The sequence below is a fragment of the Pholis gunnellus genome, assembly GCF_910591455.1.
Source record: "Pholis gunnellus genome assembly, chromosome: 5".
NCBI lineage: Eukaryota > Metazoa > Chordata > Actinopteri > Perciformes > Pholidae > Pholis > Pholis gunnellus.
In genome coordinates this window covers 162,507-185,011 of record NC_136531.1, presented here as the reverse complement: position 1 = coordinate 185,011, position 22,505 = coordinate 162,507, and the positions used below count along the sequence as shown (strand labels likewise).

The window sequence follows — 22,505 nt, the reverse complement described above, 5'->3', positions numbered from 1 at the left end:
TAGAAGGCCGCTCACAGCGCCACCCGGTGGGTCCCGGTACTGCATCTTTATTTATAAGAAAAAACAAGATAAACCTTTATTAGTCCCGCAGCGGAGACATTTACAGGATGACAGCAGCATACAGTATAATATATATAACATCAAGTATAGTGCACACGAGAGACAAAGTCAAAACAAGTATTATTATTATTATTATTATTAACTAATAGAACAGTAAAGAATATTAATAACTAAAATATTATATATACGGACAGAATAATTGTAGAATTGCACAGTGTATTTATATTGCACAGATGTGTTAGTGTTGTCCACTGGGAGCAGCTTTATAGCTGTATTGAAGAGAGAGAGAGAGAGAGAGAGAGAGAGAGAGAGAGAGAGAGAGAGAGAGAGAGAGAGAGAGAGAGAGAGAGAGAGAGAGAGAGAGAGAGAGAGAGAGAGAGAGAGAGAGAGAGAGAGAGAGAAATAGTTACTTTATTAATCCCGCAAGTGTTTTTTTTGCAACATTAGCATAACGCAATAAAAATGCACAATATATATACAATAAAATAGAATATTAAATCAACTCATTATTTACTTTACTTTACTTAATTTCATTGACGGCAGGTAGCGTCGCGATGACGTGTTGACGTCTCTTCTCTTTCCGGAGTGTTGAGCCCGCAGAAGAAGAAGCAGCAGCGCATGCGCCCTGAGCAGTAAGCAGAAACCTAACAACATGGAGGTGATCGTGAGCTCTCCCTTTCTGCGCTTCTCTAACTCGCTGTTTCCGGACGGGTCTCTGGTCGGAGACGTTCTGGACCGGTTCTTCCAGCTGCACGTGAGTGTTCACGACAGGTTTATGCGGGAAAACAGAATCAATGGCGGGCTGACTGTTTAACTTTAGTGTTAGCCCAGTAGCTAACGTTAGCTAACAAACACAAACAGAAGGCTAGCCTCGTTAGCTCGTTTCCTTAAAGTTTAACTTATTAAAGGTTAATCTATATCGTTATCTGTATGATGCTTCTGTTAAAGCTGTAAAAGTCATCTTTAAAGAAGTTTAAACGTTGTTGTCTGTAGGGACTTTCTTCTACGGATTTCTACGTGGTCAGAAATGGTCGCGTGTCTCACCTGGAGGACGTTCTGCAGAGCGGGGCCGTCTATCACCTGGAGCCCCGCCTCCGTGGAGGGAAAGGAGGTGCGTTCAAATAGACAAAATAAGAAAAAGTTATTCAGGAAACAGGAGATTAAAGACGAGTTCTTCTTCTGTGGTGTTTTCAGGGTTCGGCTCCATGCTGAGAGCTCTGGGAGCTCAGATCGAAAAGACTACAAACAGGGAGGCCTGTCGAGACCTGAGTGGGAGGAGACTACGAGACGTGAACCACGAGAAGGAGTAAGAGTACTACCACTTCTCCTCCTTCTACTAGTTCTCCTTCTTCTCCTCTAGGGCTGTCACGATACCAACATTATGACTTTGATACGATAGCTGCCATAAATACTTACGATACGATGCTGGTATGTTTATCTATAACAGTAATATATATATTAAATATAAATTAAACATCTGTACGGTTCCCTTTGTTACCAGCTTGTTGCTGCCCAGCTTCTTGAACACTGAACACATGTTATTAGTGTTAAGCCTACAGAGAGATATTAATGAACTACCCGTCGTTCTGTGAACTCTGTGAACAGTGTCTGTCTGAACGGTGCGTTGCCATGTTTGACGGGTTGCCATGTTTGACGGGTTGCCATGTTTGACGGGTTGCCATGTTTGACAGGTTGCCTCTCTTGATCTGTGTGGCTTTGAAACAGGTTGTGCAGACGGTCTCTGGAGCTCCTCCTCCTCTAATAGAACAGCACGAATCGCTGCGATCACTCGCTGCGAGTGAGCGCTGAGAAGCTCCGCCCCCTCACAGTCGATGCCGGCAGCCTGACAGGAAGCGGAGCCGCGAGCGCGCTCTGATCGCTCTGTGTTAATGAAGCATCGATACTAAACACATGCTACATCGTATCGTTTTCAACGTCCGGGTACCGCGGTACCTTTTAGTATCGATACCGTGCAACATTATTCTCCTCCTGTAGAGACCTGAGTGGGAGGAGACAGAGACGTGAACCACAAAGAGTAAGAAGCTCCTCCTCCTCCTCTGTGGTGTGTAGAGTGGCTGCAGCAGCAGACAGAGAGGGAGGCGCAGAAGGAGTGCCTCCTCTTCTTCTTAACTAAGTGTAACCTCTTCTTCTCCTTGTTAACTAAATGGACCTCCTCTTCTTCTGTGGTGTGTAGGATGGCTGAGTGGCTGCAGCAGCAGACAGAGAGGGAGGCGCAGAAGGAGCAGCGTCGTGTGGAGCGCCTCCAGAGGAAGCTCTCTGAACCTAAACACCAGTTCAGTGACCCGGAGTACCAGAGACAGTGTCACGACCTGTCAGAGAGGCTGGAGGACTCCGTGATGAAGGGTGACTCCTCCCACTATGATGATGTCATCATGATGTCATGTGACCTCCTCTAACCTCTCTTTGTGTCTCTCAGGTCTGCAGGTGAAGGACGGCTCAGCACCAAAGAGAACAAACTGTGACCTCAGAGAGCAGCCGCAGAAGAAGAAACAGAAGAAGAAGAACAACGCAGCAGCAGCCTGTTTCTGGTGAGGAGGAGGAGGAGGAGGAGGAGGAGGAGGAGGAGGAGGAGGAGGAGGAGGAGGAGGAGGAGGAGGAGGAGGAGGAGGAGGAGGAGGAGGAGGAGGAGGAGGAGGAGGAGGACTCATTAAAACATCTGTTCCCCTAATGTTTTTAAATGTGTTGTCATGGTTACAGGACCGGAGAGATGCTGAGCTCAGAGGACGATGAAGAGGAGGAGTCTTCATCCTCCTCCAGCTGTGGAGCTGCTGCTGTTACCATGACGACGCAGAAGACAGAGGAGGCGGAGCCTGAGCAAAGCAGCAGGTTAGAGAACTGGATCCTCTAGATCAGGTCTTCAGGTCAGGGACCCCCGACTATGTATAATATATAACAGTGTTTTATATTAAACTGATCCTCTCGGGTCCTGATCCTCTCGGGTCCTGATCCTCTCGGGTCCTGATCCTCTCGGGTCCTGATCCTCTCGGGTCCTGATCCAGCAAACATTCACTAAAATCATCGTCTCCTTCAGCTCCTCAGACCAGCAGACCAGCAGACCTGCAGGAGGTCAGGATCCTCCAGAGACCGTGAGAGACCAGACCGCTACATCCTCAGAGGACCAGGGTCCTCCAGAGACCCCCAGAGACCAGACCGTCAGACCCTCAGAGGATCCGGGTCCTCCAGAGACAGCCAGAGACCAGACCGCTACACCCTTAGAGGACCAGGGTCCTCCAGAGACTCCCAGAATTCCGGGTCGGTCTCTGGTGGGTCGGTCTCTGGTGGATCTGGAGTCTCTGGGTCTGGAGGTCCTGAAGGAGGAACTGATGTCTCGGGGGTTGAAGTGTGGGGGGACGCTGAAGGAGCGTGCTCAAAGACTCTTCTCCATCAGGGACCTGAGACCAGATCAGATCGACCCGGCGCTGCTCGCTAGACCAGCCAAGACCAAGAGGAAGTGAAGCGGGTCCAGGTCCCGGCTTCAGGTCCCGGGTCTTAAAGGAACAGTCGCCTCTTTAATAGCTTCATATTTGCTTCAATGTTTGATCTGTAATTTCATTTGTAGCTTTTTAACAGGAAGGACAAAACACTGTTTGAGGATTCGTCCAATCAGAGAGCAGCATTTCTCCTTTTTGAATATAACGGTTTAGTTTCATCGTTGATCTGAACTTGATCTGAACGTTTGTAATAAAAGTGTTTCTGAAACAAGAAACTGGTTTGTTTGTTTGTTTTGAACTAGTTTAATTAAACAAAGTGTCCCAGTAAACCACGAGACCAGGACCCCGTGTCCCAGTAAACCACGAGACCAGGACCCCGTGTCTCAGTAAACCACGAGACCAGGACCCCGTGTCTCAGTAAACCACGAGACCTCGTTTCAGCTTTTAAACGGTACGACAGGAAGTGACGTCATGTTGCAGATGATTTATGTCCAAAATACAATTTTACATCATCAAAGTTAAATTATCACATTTTACACGAGTTACGTCCGTTTGTGCAGCAGTGCATGCTGGGAAGTGATGTTTAGAAGCCAGGATCCCAGGAAGTGACCTGCTGAGTGTCCAGCGCCTCGAAACAGACGATGACATCACCGGACCTGAAGTCCGCGTCTCCGTCGGCCGACAGACCGCATTCCATCCCCGACTTCACCGTCTGGACCTCGTCTTTGTGGTGCTTCAACGCCACCAGAGAACCTGCAGGAACACGAGGGAACGATGAGAACGTGGTAATAAATGATGTGTGCTGGTCACAGTAGACCAGGTTCTGACTCACCCTCCCAGACGACATCTCGGCCTCGGATCAGTCTGAACTTGAGTCGGCGGTCCAGCTGACCCTTCTGGACCCGACAGCCGGCAACAGGAACCTTCTTCTTCCCCACGGAGACGTCAAACATGGCGAGAACCGTCGCTTCACCTGCAGAGAGACGAACCGCTTCCTGTTTGTTTTTGTCCTCGTTAGACGTAAATACAAATGTTTTCGCTTTGAGATTTATGGACGTTTGACTGTAACGTCTTCAACAAGACGACACATTAGTGACATCACAGATCTATCGATCAGTAAATATGAAGGAATATTAAACACGAGCTTCCTGGTTCAGTCTAAGCTTCCAGCTGATTTCTTCTTTGTCTGTTTGAGCAGAGTTTAGTTCTACTAAACTAAAGAATGATCGGTTCCTGAAGAACACGTTCAACACAGATCTGCGGTCGCTCACCGACGACGTTCTCCGAGAGCAGCGGAGGCAGTTTGCTGCTCAGCTCGTCCTTCAGCTCGTCGATCAGCTTGTAGATGACGGTGTGCAGCCTCAGCGGGATGCCGCGCCGCGCCGCCAGCTGCTGGACGGACCTGCTGGCTGCGACGTTGAAGCCGTAGATGGAACCTGTTGAAGGAAGACGGAACGTCAGCGGGAGGTTCTGGGGTTCTGGTTCTGGGGTTTCTGAGCGTCTACCTGTGAACGCGTCGGCCATGTTGACGTCGTTCTCTGAAACGTCCCCGATGCCGAAGTGAAGCAGCTCCAGCTGACACTGCTGCTCGGCGTCGTAGCCGTCCAGGATGTGGAGGATGGCCTCCACCGAGCCGTCCACGTCACCTGCAGGTCAAAGGTCGGTCAGTGTGGCCGTGAGGGGAACCGTGACGATGGCTTTGAAACCAGGCTGAGCATGAACTTCTCCTGGTGACCTCGTGTTTCACGTCACGTTTCTTAAAATCATTCTTGATTTACTGATAATTCACTTCAAATGAATCAAAGTGTTTCAATGCAGCTGAATTCATGAAACAAACCATTTACTGAAGCTAGAAACAGAAGCAGGTCACCTGTTGAAACCCTGCCCAGGTGTGATGTCACAGTGAGAGCAGCCAATCAGAGCCCAGCTCTGTGTGTGTGTGTGTACCTTTGACGATGAGCGGCAGGCTCAGCTCGTCTTTCTGCGTCCTCTCGCTCGGCCTCACGGCGAACTTGTTCTTGTTGGCTCGGTACAGAGCCGACTTCCTCTGCCTCCAGCTCAGGTGCGTTAGCCCCGCCCTCTCCTTCCTGTACTCCTCCAGGTGGAGCTTCTGTTTGAGCTCGATGACGCTCTGCTCCTCCTGCAGCTTCTCCTGCTCCTCTGCATGACTCCTCCACTCCACCGCCTCCCTTGCTCGCTGCTGCTCGATGACAACAAAATAAACGTTAACTCGCTGCCGCTCGGCCGGAGAAAGGCGATTAGTGACGACAACAGAGCTCAGCGGGGATCGAACCACCGGTGTGTCGTATGTTTGTATTTCTGACCTCAGACTCGACCTCCACGATGACGTCTCCAGCAGACGGCAGCTCTTTCCAACCCACCACCTCGACCGCCGAGCTCGGCCCGGCCTCCGTCACCGCTCGCCCGTTCTCATCAAAGAGGAAACGGACTTTAGCCCAACTCCTCCCCGCCACCAGGACGCAGCCTCGCCGCAAAGTCCCCCGCTGGATGAGGGCCGACGTTACCAGACTGAGGGGAAAACCAGACCATCATACGGTCTGCAGAACTCATAGAACCAGACCATCATACGGTCTGTAGAACTCATAGAACCAGACCATCATACGGTCTGGTTCTATGAGTTCTACAGAGTTACATTCTGTCTCTAGAGCTCATGTAGAACTCATAGAACCAGAGTTACGTTCTGTCTCTAGAGGTCACTGATGACTCACCCTCTGCCTTTGTCGGTGCGACTCTCGATGACGAGTCCCTCCACGGCACCACTAGGCTCCGCCTTCAGCTCCAAAACCTCTGCCAGCGCCACCGTGGCTTCGGCCAGAGCCAGCAGGTTGTCGCCCTAAAACACCAACAAGACTTGAAACTATAGATTGAGACCATAAACTCATGTTTACAATGTTTACTGAGGTAATAAATCAAGAGAGAAGTAGAGTCATTTTCTCATAGACTTCTATACAACCAGAGGAGTCGCCCCCTGGTGGACACTAGAGAGAATGCAGCTTTAAGACGACCTGCAGGGGGCTCCACCGTGGATTAAACTCAACTAGTTCACCTTGAGAGCAGAGACGTGGATCGCCTGAACGTCTCCTCCAAACTCCTCACAGACGACATCATGAGCCAGCAGCTCCTGTTTGACTCTCTGAGGGTCGGCCTGAGGTTTATCACACTTATTCACCGCCACGATTATCGGAACTGAGATAAGAAGAAAACCGTGTAAACGGGGTCAAAACCAAATATAAACACTTTAGAAATAGCCCTCAGTAGTGACTGCCAGGTGGAGCTCATACCTTTGGCTCTCCTGGCGTGCTGGATGGACTCGACCGTCTGGTTCATGACGCCGTCGTCGGCCGCCACCACCAGGACGACGATGTCGGTGGCGTTGGCTCCGCGGGCTCTCATTGAGGAGAAGGCAGCGTGACCCGGAGTGTCCAGAAAGGTGATCTTCTCACCTGTAGCCAGCTGAACTGGAAGAAAAAACCCACCGTTAGGTTTGTTTAGACTCTATTTTGTGAATAAAGTTGAATGAAAGCAGATGAGAAGCTTCAGGTGAACGTTACCTAGAAAAGCTCCGATGTGCTGAGTGATCCCTCCGGCCTCCGTGGAGACGATCTGGCTCTTCCTCAGACTGTCCAGCAGGGTGGTCTTACCGTGGTCCACGTGGCCCATGATGGTGACCACCGGGGGGCGGGGCTTCAGGAGAGACGGGTCAGCTGGAGGTCTGAGGGGGGTCAGAGGTCACACGAAAAGGTCTCAGAAATCAATCAACCAACCAACCAACCAACCAACCAGTCATTGTCATCGGTTTGTAGTCCCTTGCTGATTGGTCGGTTGGTTGGTAGTCCTTCCTGATTGGTCGGTGTGTGATTGGCTGCGCTCGCAGTAGAAACAGCGTGAATGAACATCAGGTTAATTCATGTGACTTTAAAGACTTCCTGTCCTCGTACCTCCTCTGGACGTCCCTGTTGGGTCTCTCTCTGCTCTCACTCAGTTTGGCCCATCTGAACTTCATCCCCGACCGAGTCACCACCTCCTTAATCCACCTCTCCTCCAGAACCGAGTCCGGCTCCAGAGAGTCCACATCCACAGAGGTGTTCAGGAGAGCCTCCAAGACGTGGTCTGAAGACAGAAACACACCTTAAATAACGTTATCCTACAAAGACTCCTCCAGCTACAGAGAGGAGGAGCTCTACAGAGAGGAGGAGCTCTACAGAGAGAGAGGAGGAGCTCTACAGAGAGGAGGAGCTCTACAGAGAGGAGGAGCACTACAGAGAGGAGGAGCACTACAGAGAGGAGGAGCTCTACAGAGAGAGAGGAGGAGCTCTACAGAGAGGAGGAGCTCTACAGAGAGGAGGAGCTCTACAGAGAGAGAGGAGGAGCTCTACAGAGAGGAGGAGCTCTACAGAGAGAGAGGAGGAGCTCTACAGAGAGAGAGGAGGAGCTCTACAGAGAGGAGGAGCTCTACAGAGAGGAGGAGCTCTACAGAGAGAGAGGAGGAGCTCTACAGAGAGGAGGAGCTCTACAGAGAGAGAGGAGGAGCTCTACAGAGAGGAGGAGCTCTACAGAGAGGAGGAGCTCTACAGAGAGGAGGAGCACTACAGAGAGGAGGAGCACTACAGAGAGGAGGAGCTCTACAGAGAGGAGGAGCTCTACAGAGAGAGAGGAGGAGCTCTACAGAGAGGAGGAGCTCTACAGAGAGGAGGAGCACTACAGAGAGGAGGAGCACTACAGAGAGGAGGAGCTCTACAGAGAGGAGGAGCTCTACAGAGAGGAGGAGCTCTACAGAGAGGAGGAGCACTACAGAGAGGAGGAGCTCTACAGAGAGGAGGAGCACTACAGAGAGGAGGAGCTCTACAGAGAGGAGGAGCTCTACAGAGAGGAGGAGCACTACAGAGAGGAGGACTACAGACAGTGAGCTGGTCGTGTCGTTGTATTAATTAATTGTTAATCTTGTATATTGTTTGTCGTCGTATCACTACGATGAGAATAAAAAACTCTTTATCTTCATTAAATAAACTTTGTTATGAAAAGACTGAATCACTTTGAATAAACTTTATTGATAACATGAATCTTACCGAAGTCTTTGTTCATGGCCTCAGCGAGAGACGCCGCCGTCATCCTCTGTCTGATCTCCACTTCCTGTTTGTCCACTTTGACCTTCTGCTTCCTCTGACCTTTGACCTGTGATGACACATCACAACATCTAGTGTGTTTACATCTTTAAATGTTATGTTTATGTTTCAAACAGGCGGTGACATCACAGCAGGGCCTCGTTTCTCGTGGTTCACTAAGTGGATCAGATGTCCTGTTAGCAGCTTAAAGGAACCCGATGGTTGAAGTCAGGCTATCTCGGTTCCTCAAAGGCTGATCCGCTCAAACGGTCTCGTTCACTAGATCCAGACTAGAACCAGACTTCAGTCATCAGGGTCGTTGATCGTCCTGCTTCAGAAGGAGGAAGCGTCGATCACAGAAACCATGATGTTCTAACAGTACGATGCAGATGAAGTGAGAGAAAGAGCCTCTTTCTGCTCCGCTGACGAGCAGGAGATGATCATGAACTCATGTGAGGAGCTCCAGACCATCATCATGACATCATCATGACATCATCTAACACCTCCACCGCTGAGAGGGCGAGACAAGAAGCACGGCGACACGTCACAGACACGTTGATGCGTCAGTGTTGGAACATGTATCGGCTCATTTTAAGAGCCTCATCAGTCCGACCAATCACAGGACTCGTCTTTAAACGTGCTGCTGGCAGCAGCTTCATGGAACCATCATCCAATGAGATCTAGAGACAAGAAGGATCTCAACTCTTCACCAAGAAGATCAAAACAAAGAGCATCTAACTGATACCAATGAAGAGATGCTGATGAGGATAGATGTGCTGTATGCGCTCATGTATCATGTATATGTGTGTGTGTGTGTGTGTACATGTATGTGTGTGTGTGTGTGTGTGTGTGTGTGTGTGTGTACATGTATGTGTGTGTGTGTGTGTGTGTGGATTACATGTAGAACTAGCAGTTTGAATGTGTGTGACTGTGTGTGGTGGATCAGTGTGTGTGTGTGTGTTCTTCATAATCAGCAGTGATTCTGTTCTTTTCATGAGTCCACCTTCATCATCACCTTCATCATCACCTTCATCATCACCTTCATCATCACCTTCATCATCTTTAATTCAGGCTCATGGAAGTGTTGCTATGGTGATTCTGCCAGAAAAGCCTGACTCATGTGATCTCATCCTGAACGTGATCCGGCTAACGGGACCGTCGAGTCAAGACTCACCTGTTTGGAGGCGAACTTCCTGTTCTGTTCACAGGTGAGCGAGGGGGCGGAGCTTCGAGCCGGACGGAGGACGGGCGGAGACAGGAAGTGGCTGAGCTGAGCCGGGTCCACGAGGACGAGCCGGCGGGCCCCCCGCATCACTGATGACATCACATTCATACCTGTAGAGGGACAGGTTAGGCTCTCTGATTGGTCCTCTGATGCTGTCTGGATGTTGTGACAACAACAAGATTAGAAAACTTTATTCATCCAACAGACACACACACACAACAATAGACAACAACAGACACACACAGACAACAATAGTCAACAATAGACACACACAACAATAGACACACACACACAAAACAATAGACACACACAGACAACAATAGACAACAATAGACTCACACACACACACACACACAACAATAGACAGACAACAATAGACACACACACAGACAATAGACACAACAATAGACACACACACACAACAATAGACAAACACAGACAACAATAGTCAACAATAGACACACACACACACAGACAACAATAGACAACAATAGACACACAGACAACAATAGACACACACAGACAACAATAGACTCACACAGACAACAATAGACACACACACACACACACACACAACAATAGACACACAACAATAGACACACACAGACAACAATAGACTCACACAGACAACAATAGACACACACACACAACAATAGACACACACAGACAACAATAGACAACAATAGACACACACACACACACACACACACAACAATAGACACACACACACACACAACAATAGACAACAATAGACACACACACAAAAATAGACACACACAGACAACAATAGACACAACAATAGACACACACACACAACAATAGACACACACACACAACAATAGACACACACGCACACACAACAATAGACACACACAGACAACAATAGACACACACACAACAATAGACAACAATAGACACACACAGACAACAACAGACACACACACACAACAATAGACAACAATAGACACACAGACAATAGACACACAACAATAGACACACACAGACAACAATAGACACACACAGACAACAGACACACAATAGACAACAATAGACACAGACAATAGACACACACAGACAACAGACACACAATAGACAACAATAGACACACAACAATAGACACACACACACACAACAATAGACACACACACACACAGACAATAGACACACAACAATAGACACACACACACACACACAACAATAGACACAGTCCACAGTGCACAACAGACAGAAAACACATTACAAAGAATAAATAATAAACTGTCACAGAAAACACGATTGGCGTCAGAAAGATGCTAAATCTAAAAACCTAACAGCTGCTGGAACCAAAGACCTTCAGTAGAACTCTGAGTCTCTCACTGAACGAGCTTCTGGGTCCTTTAAAGACGCCTTCAACAGAAACAATCGTTCTTTACTCGGCCCTACAGTGACCTCTAGTGACCTCTAGAGGCCTGAGGCCTGAGCCTCTGATTGATCCTCCACAGTGATAGACCCCAAGATATTTATATCTGCTGACCCTTCATCATCACTGGGGAGTCCTCCTCCTCCTCCTCCTCCAGATCTCAGGTCTACAAGTCTCAGGTCTTTAGGTCACAGGTCTCCAGGTCTCAGGTCTCCAGGTCTCAGGTCTCCAGGTCTCCAGGTCTCAGGTCTCCAGGTCTCAGGTCTACGACTCCTCACAGTGTTTCTTTGGGATTGGAACTAAACGAGATGTTTTCCACTGGAAGGTGTGATGAAGAGACGAGGAGAAGATAGAATGAAGGTCTGAGCTGGTCAGCGCAGACCTTCAGGGTGCTGGATGGACACCATCAGGACCTGCTGCTGGTCTACATCCTCAGGACTACTCAGTGCAACAGTAGAGAGTCAAAGTCATCAAACCTACAAAGAACTGCTTTGCTTCATTTACGTTGATCCAGCACCAGGGACGCTGGGAGACCTGGTCCCACAACCAGAACCAGATTTCATCTAAAGGCCCCTTGTGTTCCTGTGGGACATCTGTCCTTCAACCCTTTCCTAGACCACCGAGACCCTCAGCTCATCCAGACTCACCAACAGCAGAGAAACCAGACTAGTGTCATGATCAAGAACCATGGAAAGGTTCTGGGATCCACCAGAACCTTCTCCACTGACTCCACACCTGGAGAAGCAGGCGGGCCTTGTTCTGATCCGGTCTCGTACCGGTGGGCTTTGTTGGTATTTGACCTACCTGCTGTTTAGTTGGATTATTTCTACGCTGAATGGATTAATAGAACTTTCACAGACGAACGGGCGGACGTTCGGTCCCTAACCCGTTTGAAAACAGACGAAGTCTGGCGAGTCCGTCCGACCCACACGAGACGTTAGACCAGAAGGAGACACAGAGCGCGAGGACAGTAAAGAACTCTCAGGTGAACCGAGTTCTGTCTCACCTGAGAGTCACGTGCTTCTTCTTCTTTCAGCTCATCCTCAAACTAACTCTTCATCAGTTGGTTCAGTTTCACCGTGAAGGAAACGTCCGACAGGGAGCCGCCATGACACCTTGTACAGGACCAGCTGGTCCGGAGCGCCTCCTGCTGGTCTGGAGTAGACCTGCTTCTGCCTGAGACTCTGGATGGAGACGAGCTTGAAACAAGATCCGGCAGCAGAACAAACAGTGACTTCCGGTTAGATCTGTAGGCTATTGTAGTTTTCAGACCTCGTTCAGATTTATTCTGTATATCTGTTATATATAGATCTATCTATATAGATCTATAGATCTATATAGTTATATCTGTATCATGTTCTATTATTTGACCTTTTATGTCTGTGAAACACTTTGATGCTCGTTTTGATGTTTTACACACACACACACACACACACACACACACACACACACACACACACACACACACACACACACACACACACACACACACACACACACACACACACACACACACACACACACACACACACACACACACACACACACACACACACACACACACACACACACACACACACACACACACACACACACTTTCTTTTTTAAAGACAAGTTTATTGTTGATTTTTGAATGCATCCTGAAGTTAGTCACCATAGCAACAAGTCAGGTTTGACCGTCGGTCAGTTTGTTATTAATAAAGTTGTGTTTATGCTGTTTATACATTTTTTTTTAATGAAAACAAAAGTTACAGCGTCGTAAACGAAGCTCAACATCTAGATGATCTAAAAACACTCACAACAACATTTAACATCTTTAACTTTACAAAATAAATCTTCTGTTCACACAGAACCACCAGAACCCCAGAACCCCAGAACCACATCTCCTTACGGAACAGTTTCCTTCAGTTTGAACTACGCGTGAGACGATCAGGTGTCCGACGTCCACACGGGTAAAGTTTGTTCACGTGAAATAACAAGGAACCCAACACGGAACCCTGTGGAACTCCAAAAGTACTAAAGGTGAGCTCATGTTCCTTTAATAAAGTACCGTCACCTGTACCAACATTAATCTTTGCGCTGTAATTTATTAAGACGACACTCAACGATTCTTAACTCTAATTTATCAAACTCTTAAATACAGTTTCTGTTCTGACTGAGGCTGTTGGTTCTCTAGAGAACCTGTGGTTCCCAAACCGTTTGCCTGATTAACTTCTATATACTTCTAAATATGAGTATTTATATTCTTTAGTTAGACGAAGCTCTACAAAAATAAACATTGTTCTGTAAACTTGATGAGCTACAAAACAGATTTCATATAGAACAGTTTCATATAGAACAGTTTCATATAGAACAGATTTCATACAGAACAGTTACTCACAGAACAGTTTCATATAGAACAGCTCCTCACAGAACAGTTCCCCACAGAACAGTTTCATACAGAACAGTTTCATATAGAACAGTTCCTCACAAAACAGTTTCATACAGAACAGTTTCATATAGAACAGTTCCTCACAGAACAGTTTCATATAGAACAGTTCCTCACAGAACAGTTTCATATAGAACAGTTTCATATAGAACAGTTCCTCACAGAACAGTTTCATATAGAACAGTTCCTCACAGAACAGTTTCATATAGAACAGTTCCTCACAGAACAGTTTCATATAGAACAGTTTCATATAGAACAGTTCCCCACAGAACAGTTTCATATAGAACAGTTCCTCACAGAACAGTTTCATATAGAACAGTTCCTCACAGAACAGTTTCATACAGAACAGTTCCTCACAGAACAGTTCCTCACAGAACAGTTTCATATAGAACAGTTCCTCACAGAACAGTTTCATATAGAACAGTTCCTCACAGAACAGTTTCATATAGAACAGTTCCTCACAGAACAGTTTCATATAGAACAGTTCCTCACAGAACAGTTTCATATAGAACAGTTCCGCACAGAACAGTTTTCATACAGAACAGTTTCATATAGAACAGTTCCCCACAGAACAGTTCCTCACAGAACAGTTTCATATAGAACAGTTCCGCACAGAACAGTTTTCATACAGAACAGTTTCATATAGAACAGTTCCCCACAGAACAGTTCCCCACAGAACAGTTTCATACAGAACAGTTCCTCACAAAACAGTTTCATACAGAACAGTTTCATATAGAACAGTTCCTCACAGAACAGTTTCATATAGAACAGTTCCTCACAGAACAGTTTCATATAGAACAGTTTCATATAGAACAGTTCCTCACAGAACAGTTTCATACAGAACAGTTTCATATAGAACAGTTCCTCACAGAACAGTTTCATATAGAACAGTTCCTCACAGAACAGTTTCATATAGAACAGTTTCATATAGAACAGTTCCTCACAGAACAGTTTCATATAGAACAGTTCCTCACAGAACAGTTTCATATAGAACAGTTTCATATAGAACAGTTCCCCACAGAACAGTTTCATATAGAACAGTTCCTCACAGAACAGTTTCATATAGAACAGTTCCTCACAGAACAGTTTCATACAGAACAGTTCCTCACAGAACAGTTCCTCACAGAACAGTTTCATATAGAACAGTTCCTCACAGAACAGTTTCATATAGAACAGTTCCTCACAGAACAGTTTCATATAGAACAGTTCCTCACAGAACAGTTTCATATAGAACAGTTCCTCACAGAACAGTTTCATATAGAACAGTTCCGCACAGAACAGTTTTCATACAGAACAGTTTCATATAGAACAGTTCCCCACAGAACAGTTCCTCACAGAACAGTTTCATATAGAACAGTTCCGCACAGAACAGTTTTCATACAGAACAGTTTCATATAGAACAGTTCCCCACAGAACAGTTCCTCACAGAACAGTTTCATATAGAACAGTTCCCCACAGAACAGTTTCATATAGAACAGTTCCTCACAGAACAGTTTCATATAGAACAGTTCCTCACAGAACAGTTTTCATACAGAACAGTTTCATATAGAACAGTTCCCCACAGAACAGTTTCATATAGAACAGTTCCTCACAGAACAGTTTTCATACAGAACAGTTTCATATAGAACAGTTCCCCACAGAACAGTTTCATATAGAACAGTTTCATATAGAACAGTTCCCCACAGAACAGTTTCATACAGAACAGTTCCTCACAGAACAGTTTTCATACAGAACAGTTTCATACAGAACAGTTCCTCACAGAACAGTTTCATACAGAACAGTTCCTCACAGAACAGTTTCATATAGAACAGTTCCTCACAGAACAGTTTCATATAGAACAGTTCCTCACAGAACAGTTTCATACAGAACAGTTCCTCACAGAACAGTTTCATATAGAACAGTTCCTCACAGAACAGTTTCATACAGAACAGTTCCTCACAGAACAGTTCCTCACAGAACAGTTTCATATAGAACAGTTCCCCACAGAACAGTTTCATACAGAACAGTTCCTCACAGAACAGTTTTCATACAGAACAGTTTCATACAGAACAGTTCCTCACAGAACAGTTTCATATAGAACAGTTCCTCACAGAACAGTTTCATATAGAACAGTTCCTCACAGAACAGTTTCATACAGAACAGTTCCTCACAGAACAGTTCCTCACAGAACAGTTTCATATAGAACAGTTCCTCACAGAACAGTTTCATATAGAACAGTTCCTCACAGAAAGTATTTCTCTTTAAATCCTCATTCAGAGGTTGAAAAGCGTTCAGTTTCTTTAAAGTTATATTTCTACGGTTCTCGAAGAGAACACAGCGCCACCTTGTGGACAGAAAAGGTTCCCACGTGTCTGTTCTCCTCAATGAACTCTAATTTGAAAACCTTAAAAAAGTTTCACTTTATTGTATTTTGAGGTAGAATTACTTTTTTTTTTTTTACTGGGATCAAACTAAGATCCATCTTTCTTCTATTTGTTCTACTTCATTTAAGAACTCAGTGCAGGAACATAGAACATCTTCATCATCATCAGACAGAACAACATACAAAACAACACATCTGTAAAAAGCCCTAAATGATCACATTTCATAGCACCACGATTATAAATAAAGTTTTATCAAATGTTTGGTCAGAGTTAAAAAGGCACATTCTGACAAACAAACACGATTTAACAACACAGAGAACCTGAAATATAAAGAACTACGTCACAATAACATACAGTACCGTCACAGGTTTGATCCCCTGTGATGTCACTTCCTGTCCCGTGTGGTTTTCAAGTTAAAGGAGCTGAAGAGTTAGCAGACTGCAGCATCACAGGAGGAGGAAGAGGAAGAAGAGGAAGATGGAGGATCTCACTGACATTTCCACACAAATAAACTGCAGGGAAGAAACAGAGAAATATGTTTATTTCACAATAAACGTTACATTATTCCATGATTTATCCCGGAGCACATTGATTGTCTCCGCATGGCTCTCAACATGGCGACAGCCGAGCCAGCGGCTAGTAGCTAACGAGGCTAACTAACGTGCACTAACGTGAACTAAAGTGCACTAACGTGCACTAACGTGAACTAAAGTGCCCTAACGTGAACCAACGTGCACTAACGTGAACTAACGTGCACTAACATGAACCAACGTGCCCTAACATGAACTAACGTGCACTAACATGAACTAACGTGCACTAACATGAACTAAAGTGGGCTAACATCCACTAACATGCCCTAATGCGCACCAACATGGCCACTGTGTACGTTTATATTTGATTCCATCCAGAAAAAATATTTTATTTTAGATTTTTAGAATTTAGAAATGTTTCATCGGTGAGTGTAAAAACCTCTTTTGTGTCTTCGAAGCAGTTTCTTCTTCTTCTCTTTGCTGAATGTTTGTAATAAATAAATAATACTTCTGATTGGTCCCGATTGGACACTATTCAGGTATTTCCTCTGAACTTAATCTCACCTGCAGTCGCTGCCACCGGCGCTGATGACGAATTTATCGTCGCAGGAGAAGCGAACGTTTGTGATGTGAGCGGAGTGACCGAAGTAGCGCTTGTGTTTCGCCTGTGAGGTAAAGACCAGAAGATTAAGTACGAAGAGGTCAATGAAGTGAAGATTTCATCGTCATTACCGACGTTAAGCTTACAAATTTCTCAGAGCACGGGAAGTCAAAGAGCTTGATGAGGCCGAAGTCGTCTCCGGTCACCAGGTTGAGGCCGGCGTGAGAAACACAAGCACAGTTAACGTCGGCCTTCTCTGTGTTACGAGGCCAAACTCCAAGAACCTCGTCACCGAGGATGCTGAGAAAACAAAAGCAACTAAGCTCTTCAGTATGTTCCTAATGCCGTTGTTCACACCAAACGCGGCGCAAATAATTGTGTCATTCGCGCCGCCGGTCTCTCCGGCGACTATTTGTGTTCATTCGCGTGAATCGTGCTGGACACGTCGGAGAGGGGGCGTGGCTTATCGGCCTGAAAGCCGTTCAACTGTCCGCCATCAACCGTGTAAAAATAACCTTATTTCTAAACGCCGTCATGTCTGGTTCATAACATAGTCCGGAGGAGCTCCGTGGATTTCATCGAGCTCACTGTGTCTAGCGAGCCACATGTCGCTGTTTACTACAGCTGTATGAACACACAATACACTGACTTGCTGTGATTTAACGGCAATAAACTCCGAAATAACTACGTAATGATGCCGATGTGTACTTGTTTTCTCAATGGAGCTCGGATCGATCGGTGCTAGGCTATGCTAACATTGTAGCAGCTCCATCAACACTCAACATAACGTCATCTTGACGTGAATACGGCAGCGTGTATTCGTTTGTACCATATGGTTTACACACACACACACACACACGTCTACACATAGTCTGGTCTCTACTGATATGAGGGATCGTAGAGCTCTGGGTGAACACAGACGGCTACAGCATTTATTTCCTGATTCAACAACGGCAGGAAGTCACTGATGACAGGAGAAACATCTCAAAGCTGATTGGCTATCGTGCCACAGCGTCACGCCATTTTTTTCACCGAAGTGGAAAAACTTCAACTCACGCGTTTGGGGCGTTGGACGCGAATTTGCGTCAATCCGGTCTCATCGCGTCTGTGCATAGACTTTGTATGTAATCTACTCTCGCGAATAATTCGCGCCGCGTTTGGTGTGAACGCAGCATTAGACCCAACAGGATGATGTTCCCTAAACTTGACACATCTCACAGTATATTAGAGCATCTGAGACCCAGTGATATTTTGATCTCCCGTCAGCCTCACCTGGTCCAGGTAGCCCAGGTGATCCTCTCAAATACAGACTGCTCTGTGACAATCTTTCCTGAGGGAACTTCATGCACCTGCCGATTGTAGGTGCTGGTGGACACCTGGGGTGGAAATGAAGGATTTCACGTTTTAGTCAGTTCACTGATGTAAGCATCTGCACCATATAACAAGGAGCACCAAGCCTACATTTGTTCCTGACTAAACTAAACCAGTTAACTTGGGTTTTTTAGTCTTTTTTAACCTGGATATGTTTGCTGTCAGCCGAGAAGTCGATCTGGATGACGGAGCCAGGGATGTCCTTACAGTAGCCAATCCTGTTAAGAGACGGTCCCAGAGAAAGGTCGTAGAAATCCACAGCACTCTCAACCGAACCCACCGCCAAGAATCGGTTGTCTGGACTGAACCTGAACCACAAGAAGACCCCCAAAAATATGTGCAGTTGATCAAGGTTCAACATAGAGGTGTTAAAGACCTGATATCTGTTAAAGACTGAAGTTGTACCGTATGTCCTGGATGGCGATGCTGCGGTCTCTCTTCTTGCCCCAGACGGTGAGGGAGTTGACCAGCAGGACTATGAACTCTCCGTTCTCCATACCGATGGAAACCATCTCTCCGTTGGGACTGTAGGAGGTGCACTTGGCAGGGTGGCCCAAACTCACCTTGTTCAGAAGTTTCTAACACACAGAAAACAGAACAAATGAGTAGTTAAAATGTTGAACCCACATCCTCAATCCCAGTCTTCAGACCCGCTACCTTATCAGCCAGGTCCCATATTCGGATGGTGCCGTCATCGCTGGCGGAGATGAAGACGTCTTTGAAAGGATGAGTTGCCAAACCCCAGATGCCTCCCTGAGTGTGTCCGTTGATCATGGTGTTGGAGGCGGCGTTCTTTTCTCCAACCTCTATGATCTCGCCATCTTTGGTGCCCACCAGGATTTTACCCTGGACCATCAGGGACAAAAAGAGTCATACGGTTTGCGTTTATGCTGCATCAGAACTTTATAAATGTGATCTGATGAGCGTCGTACCTTCCCTCTGCAGACGGATCGGACGTTCTCCACCGGCTGGCCGGTCTCCAGCTGAAACGCTCTGCAGCGCTTCATCTCCTGATCCCACAGCTTGACAGCGCCGCCCTCTTTAGTCCTGTCACATGCAACCAACAGACATATCATGGCTTTATTTTCATTGTTCTTAATGCACTGCTTGCCCTATGTATCACATTCAAAGGGCCAGGAACATCAGCTGCCTCAGCTATTGTGGATCCAGATGAACTAAAACCAACTGCACCCCCAAGTCTTGGCTTCAGGATTTGGTCCGGGTGTAACCTATTCCTGCTTCATGAAACAAATATGGGAGTCAGGAAAGAACCAATTGTCTCATCTTTCATCTGAGACCAAGAGTTGGCCCTCATGTCAAGTCCTGCCACAGTTCTCTCTGATCATCTTTAAACCATCACAGGCCTCAAGAGCCACAGTTTGTCCGGTCCGTCACCTGGAACTCAGACCTTTGCTGAACCCACCAGAGGCACTGTTATTGTTATGCTACAGGTGTGAGAACAAGAAGAACCAGGATGTAAAAAGACTAATTGTGACCTAGAGCCTTCAGTGTGGTGGATCAGAAGTTACCACCACAGATGTGCTGAAAGGTTTGAGTTTCTAACTGTAGCTGGGATAAAAGCATGTCGATTCTCGGGTACTCACGGTCTTTCCTTCCCTCCGGTGACGATGAGTCCGTCCCTCAGGGTGGTGTACATGGTGAAGACTGGACCACTGTGCGCCTTCGCCACCACTCGAACCAGGAAGTGCTCCCTCCAAACGTAAACGTCTCCGTTTATCGCGCCGGTGAACGTCAGGTTGCCCTGGAGACAAAACACTGACTTAACACAGGTTTATGCATCTTATTTTAGGAGGTGAGTCAGAGCTCCACGGTTCTGGTCTTACAGCACCGAAGGCGACAGACAGCATGGTCTGCATGCGGCCGTCCTCCACCGAGCCGATCACGCCTTTCTTGTAAACGAGCGATCCTCCGACCAGAGTCCAGAACTTGATGTGTTTGATTCCCACCGACACAAACTGGGTGTCAGAGTCCGGTCTGAACTCCACCACAAAGATCCGCTCGGCGTGGCCACCTTTACAAGTCACCTTGGTGCCTGGCAGAGAAGGTCAAAGGTCACTTTCCAAGTCAATACGTCTCTATGGCATAATCATAAACCACTCAAAGCATTCCCCCTTACTGGGGCTCAGTATCTTCTTGGATCTTAATGGACGACCGTTCTACCTTCCTGAACCGCAGCCGCTCCTAAAAACTAATAAAGGACGTTGTACCTTCCTGCCACCTCCACACTGTGATGGTGTGTTCAGGCTCCACTCCCACCGACAGCAGCAGCTTTCCTGTGGCGCTGAAGTTGACGTAGCCGACACCTTTAGCGTGGGAACAGCGGAGGATGGACAATGTCTGCTTGGTCATGGCATCCCAAACGTGGATGGATGGAGCGAGGCCTGATAGAGGAAAGGACAAATGTAGGAACCAAAAGAGCCGAGGAGCCACAAAACCAAGGCAACAACACACGCATGGTCTAAGGATCCAAGGAACTGTGGACCAGAGGGCCTAAGGTAGTAAGGTAGCCCCGGAACCATAGCACCTAGGAACCTAAGAGCCACAGTATCAATGGGCCAAGGAACTGTAGTACCAGGGACCCAAGGTACTATGGTAGCCCAGGAGTCAAAGAACCAAAGGACCTAACTAGGGCTGCAACTAACAACTATGTTGATAATCAACTATTCTGTCAATTATTACTTTGATTAATCAACTATTAATCTAATAAAGAGAAAAAAGATTATCAGGGGCGTTAGCGTTAAGCGTTAAGGTTAAATTGGCTTTATCGGGGGCGTTAGCTTTAAAATAACTTTATCAAGCGTTAAGTTTAAACTTAACTTAAAACTGTGGAACCAAGGATTCAAAGAACAGTAGAACCAAGTAACCTAAGACCCACAGTATCAAGGAGCAGAAGACTAGAGGTTCCCAGGCACTGTGGAAGCAACACACAAGGCACGGCTTTAAGAAAACAAGGTTATGTGCAGACAGGAACCTGGGGAACCTAAGGAATCAAGGACTTAAGGTAGTAAAGGAACCAAAGAACAGAGAAACAGAGAATCATGGAATCAAGGAGTTGATGGACCAAGGAATCAGGGAACGAAGGAATCAAAGAGCCATGAAATTAAGGAGGCAAAACATCAAAGAATAAAGGAAACAATGGACTGAGGAGGTAAGGAAATGGAACCAAAGCAAGTGAGGAGTGGAGCGTATCAGGGAGAACAGGCTGAGAATTAAGAGTAGAGGGAGGAGATGTATGGAACCGGACACCTTCCACCCGGAACCGACATGCTGATTCAACAGAGCAAATCTGGTATAAGAGACTGTTTTGGATTCAGGGTTTGGGGAAAAATACAAACTGCTTCTTTTTCACTTTCACCGTGTATGCAAACATTTAGAGCAAACACTATCAACTCCTTCAGCCACGATCACACAGGAGTTCCATTAAGTCAGCACAGATTGAGACAAGTTGTGTTTTTTGGGACGATCGGCTCAGTCGGCGCAAAACAAAACAAATCCAGACCAAAAGGTAGTAAAGTTGCAGCAGCAGACTTCTAAAAATTACTTTGGATGTTTGGAGCTTTGACAGATGGATCAGCTGTGACTCTTCTGTTAATCTCTGGTGGGCTCTAGTTTAGGGCCTCTGGTGTTTCACCTGAAATGGCTTTTGCTTTTTCTTCAATCTCCAAATTTGTAATTCCTCTTCGACATCCATTTGATTCCTCAGCTTCTCCTCCGAATGTGATCAGACCTTTTTTCCAGAACAGTCTACCTTCTTCTTTAGTCCCCTCAGTTACCACAATATAGTTCTATATTTCATTTTGTGTTTATTTTTTAATTGTACTATATAAATACATCATTGGATTCATCCTCTGGGGACCATGAACATCTACATTTACTGTAGATGTTCATGGTCCCATGTGATCACGGCTGTAGAGGTTAATAAGACTGAATCC

General features: G+C 46.4%; 3 protein-coding genes across 6 annotated transcripts in view; 1 reads left to right on the top strand and 2 right to left on the bottom strand.

Annotated features, from left to right (window-relative positions):
• Positions 1 to 700: 700 nt before the first annotated feature.
• On the top strand, positions 701 to 3,780 carry sde2 (SDE2 telomere maintenance homolog (S. pombe)). The gene is made up of 7 exons (XM_079158897.1): positions 701 to 814; positions 1,054 to 1,171; positions 1,255 to 1,366; positions 2,255 to 2,424; positions 2,498 to 2,609; positions 2,779 to 2,907; positions 3,113 to 3,780. Exons 1-7 carry the CDS (start codon positions 713 to 715, stop codon positions 3,534 to 3,536), a joined length of 1,167 nt encoding a protein of 388 aa, XP_079015023.1. The 5' UTR covers positions 701 to 712; the 3' UTR covers positions 3,537 to 3,780.
• Positions 3,781 to 3,814: 34 nt separating this feature from the next.
• mtif2 (mitochondrial translational initiation factor 2) lies at positions 3,815 to 12,394 on the bottom strand. 3 transcript variants are annotated; one of them, XM_079158894.1, is made up of 14 exons: positions 12,266 to 12,394; positions 9,810 to 9,970; positions 8,600 to 8,705; positions 7,472 to 7,643; positions 7,085 to 7,245; positions 6,815 to 6,991; positions 6,580 to 6,719; positions 6,242 to 6,366; positions 5,837 to 6,041; positions 5,460 to 5,712; positions 5,018 to 5,158; positions 4,784 to 4,948; positions 4,345 to 4,485; positions 3,815 to 4,265 (listed from the first exon to the last, which is right to left on the bottom strand). In XM_079158894.1, the coding sequence occupies exons 2-14, from the start codon at positions 9,966 to 9,968 to the stop codon at positions 4,096 to 4,098; spliced, it is 2,115 nt and encodes a 704-aa protein (XP_079015020.1). In that variant the 5' UTR covers positions 9,969 to 9,970; positions 12,266 to 12,394; the 3' UTR covers positions 3,815 to 4,095. The 3 variants fall into 3 exon arrangements, with proteins under 3 accessions (XP_079015020.1, XP_079015021.1, XP_079015022.1); XM_079158895.1 differs by having other exon boundaries at positions 9,810 to 10,016; positions 12,266 to 12,370; XM_079158896.1 differs by lacking the exon at positions 12,266 to 12,394 and adding an exon at positions 11,374 to 11,484 and having other exon boundaries at positions 9,810 to 10,016.
• Positions 12,395 to 15,913: 3,519 nt separating this feature from the next.
• The window catches only part of LOC306695593 (echinoderm microtubule-associated protein-like 6), a gene marked incomplete at both ends in the record, with an annotated part of 30,063 nt that continues 23,471 nt past the window's right edge, over positions 15,914 to 22,505 (bottom strand). For both annotated transcript variants that reach the window (XM_079158877.1, XM_079158878.1), the window contains 11 exons: positions 15,914 to 16,562; positions 17,145 to 17,245; positions 17,328 to 17,481; positions 18,454 to 18,557; positions 18,698 to 18,860; positions 18,958 to 19,130; positions 19,210 to 19,398; positions 19,485 to 19,599; positions 20,157 to 20,314; positions 20,397 to 20,605; positions 20,781 to 20,954. In XM_079158877.1, coding sequence (XP_079015003.1) covers positions 16,538 to 16,562; positions 17,145 to 17,245; positions 17,328 to 17,481; positions 18,454 to 18,557; positions 18,698 to 18,860; positions 18,958 to 19,130; positions 19,210 to 19,398; positions 19,485 to 19,599; positions 20,157 to 20,314; positions 20,397 to 20,605; positions 20,781 to 20,954 — 1,565 coding nt within the window. The remainder of the gene's footprint in view (positions 16,563 to 17,144; positions 17,246 to 17,327; positions 17,482 to 18,453; positions 18,558 to 18,697; positions 18,861 to 18,957; positions 19,131 to 19,209; positions 19,399 to 19,484; positions 19,600 to 20,156; positions 20,315 to 20,396; positions 20,606 to 20,780; positions 20,955 to 22,505) is intronic.